The following is a 1,844-nucleotide window of genomic DNA, read 5'->3' as shown; positions in this document are numbered from 1 at the left end:
CTAACCCTCTTCACCCAGCCACCACCCCTTTTTTCCTTTCTAATCTCAAATCCCACCACCACCCCCTTCACCCAGCCACCTTTCTAAACCTAACCCTCTTCACCCAGTCACCACCCCCTTTCCCTCCAAAACTCACACACAGAGACATTACACATACTCCCACCCGAGGAAGAAGAAGAGAAGAGGAGGGGGAGGGAGACCGCACTGGCAACGTGGGGACTCACTGTCGCTATCGTATTATCGTTGCCGTTGTTGAGGGAGTCCGAAGAGGAGATGTGAGCCGGAACCAAGGAAGAGGGAACTGTTGCCGCCATTGATTGATTCTGTCACTGTCGTTGTTGCTGGTTTGGAAAGAAGAGAGCGCGCAAGAGATCGGAGAAGGAGGAGAGGGCGACGGCGCCGGTGGGTGTCACTGCCACCATCGTCGTCGACGTTGTTCAGTGAGGGAGGAAGAACTGTTTTTCTCTTTGCTTTTTCTATTGTTGTTGTTGTTGTTGTTGTTGTTGTTGTTGTTGTTATTGTTGTTGTTGTTGTTGTTGTTGTTGTTGCTGCTGCTTTATGTGAAGAAGATGATGATGGAGGTATAGTGGCGGCGGTGGTGGTGATGGTAGTGATAAAGGAAATGAGATAGTGGTGCCTTTGAACTCAGAGTTTGGCTCAGGCAAAGGCAAGACAGGGAAGGAGAGAAGGAGGGGTGGATGATGCAGATGATGATAAGGGTAATTTGGGGATTTTATGTGATTTTTTAGTGTTTGGATAATTTTGTTATATGGAACTCATATTTCATGGATACAAATGGTAATTTTCTTTTTCTATGGGTAGATATGTCAGCGTTTTCAACTTTCGTGTGTAGAAATGGTAGTTTACTCTAGTTTTTTAAAGTAATTATGACTTAGTAGTATTAGTTTTTTGGCTGTGGCTGTGAACTTTATTATATCCTATGTCCATGTACTTTCAGTGGCTTATGAACCACTTTTGTCGAACACTATTTAGGATGCTTGTTTTGTTTTGTTGCTTTTGTTATATCTGGCATGTGGCTTGCTGTATTGGAGGGACCACTGGTGCACGAAATTGTGATCTCAGACAACGGCGCCAAAAACTTGGTACGCACGTCTTAATAAATTATTTTTCATTCACAACTTCGATACAACTAACCAGCAAGTGTACTGGGCCGTCCAAGTAATAAACCTTACGTGAGTAAGGGTCGATCCCACGGAGATTGTTGGTATGAAGCAAGCTATGGTCACCTTGTAAATCTCAGTCAGGCGGATATAAAATAGTTATAGAGTATTCAAAAATAAATAATAAAATAAGGATAGAAATACTTATGTAAATCATTGGTGAGAATTTCAGATAAGTGCATAGAGATGCTTTCATTCCTCTGAACCTCTGCTTTGCTGCTGTCTTCATCCAATCAATCCTACTCCTTTCTATGGCTGGCTTTATGTAAGGATATCACCGTTGTCAATGGCTACTTTTTATCCTCTCTGGAAAATGGTCCGATGCGCTGTCACTGCATGGCTAATTGTCTGGAGGCATCACCCTTGTCAATGGCTGCATCCCATCCTCTTGTGAAAATGGTCCGATGCTCTGTCACAGCACGGCTAATCATCTGAGGTTCTCGATCATACTGGAATATGATTCACCCTCCTTTTGCGTCTGTCACTACGCCCAGCACTCGCGAGTTTGAAGTTCGTCACAGTCATTCAATCCCAGAGTCCTACTCAGAATACCACAGACAAGGTTTAGACTTTCCGACCTCTCATGAATGCCGCCATCAATCTAGCTTATACCACGAAGATTCTGATTAAGAGATCCAAGAGATACTCATTCAATCTAAGGTG

The 1,844-nt window shown here is 43.7% G+C and overlaps 1 protein-coding gene across 1 annotated transcript in view; it reads right to left on the bottom strand.

Annotated features, from left to right (window-relative positions):
* Nucleotides 1-314, bottom strand: part of LOC107610773 (glycine-rich protein 5-like) — a 1,049-nt gene extending 735 nt beyond the window's left edge. Inside the window, exon 1 of the mRNA XM_016312775.1 lies at nt 158-314. Within this exon, the coding sequence (XP_016168261.1) occupies nt 158-314 (157 nt within the window). The remainder of the gene's footprint in view (nt 1-157) is intronic.

The sequence above is a fragment of the Arachis ipaensis genome, chromosome B08, assembly GCF_000816755.2.
Source record: "Arachis ipaensis cultivar K30076 chromosome B08, Araip1.1, whole genome shotgun sequence".
In the NCBI taxonomy this organism is placed as follows: domain Eukaryota; kingdom Viridiplantae; phylum Streptophyta; class Magnoliopsida; order Fabales; family Fabaceae; genus Arachis; species Arachis ipaensis.
Note: the sequence above shows the minus strand (reverse complement) of the source record. Positions and strands in the feature narration are given on the sequence as shown.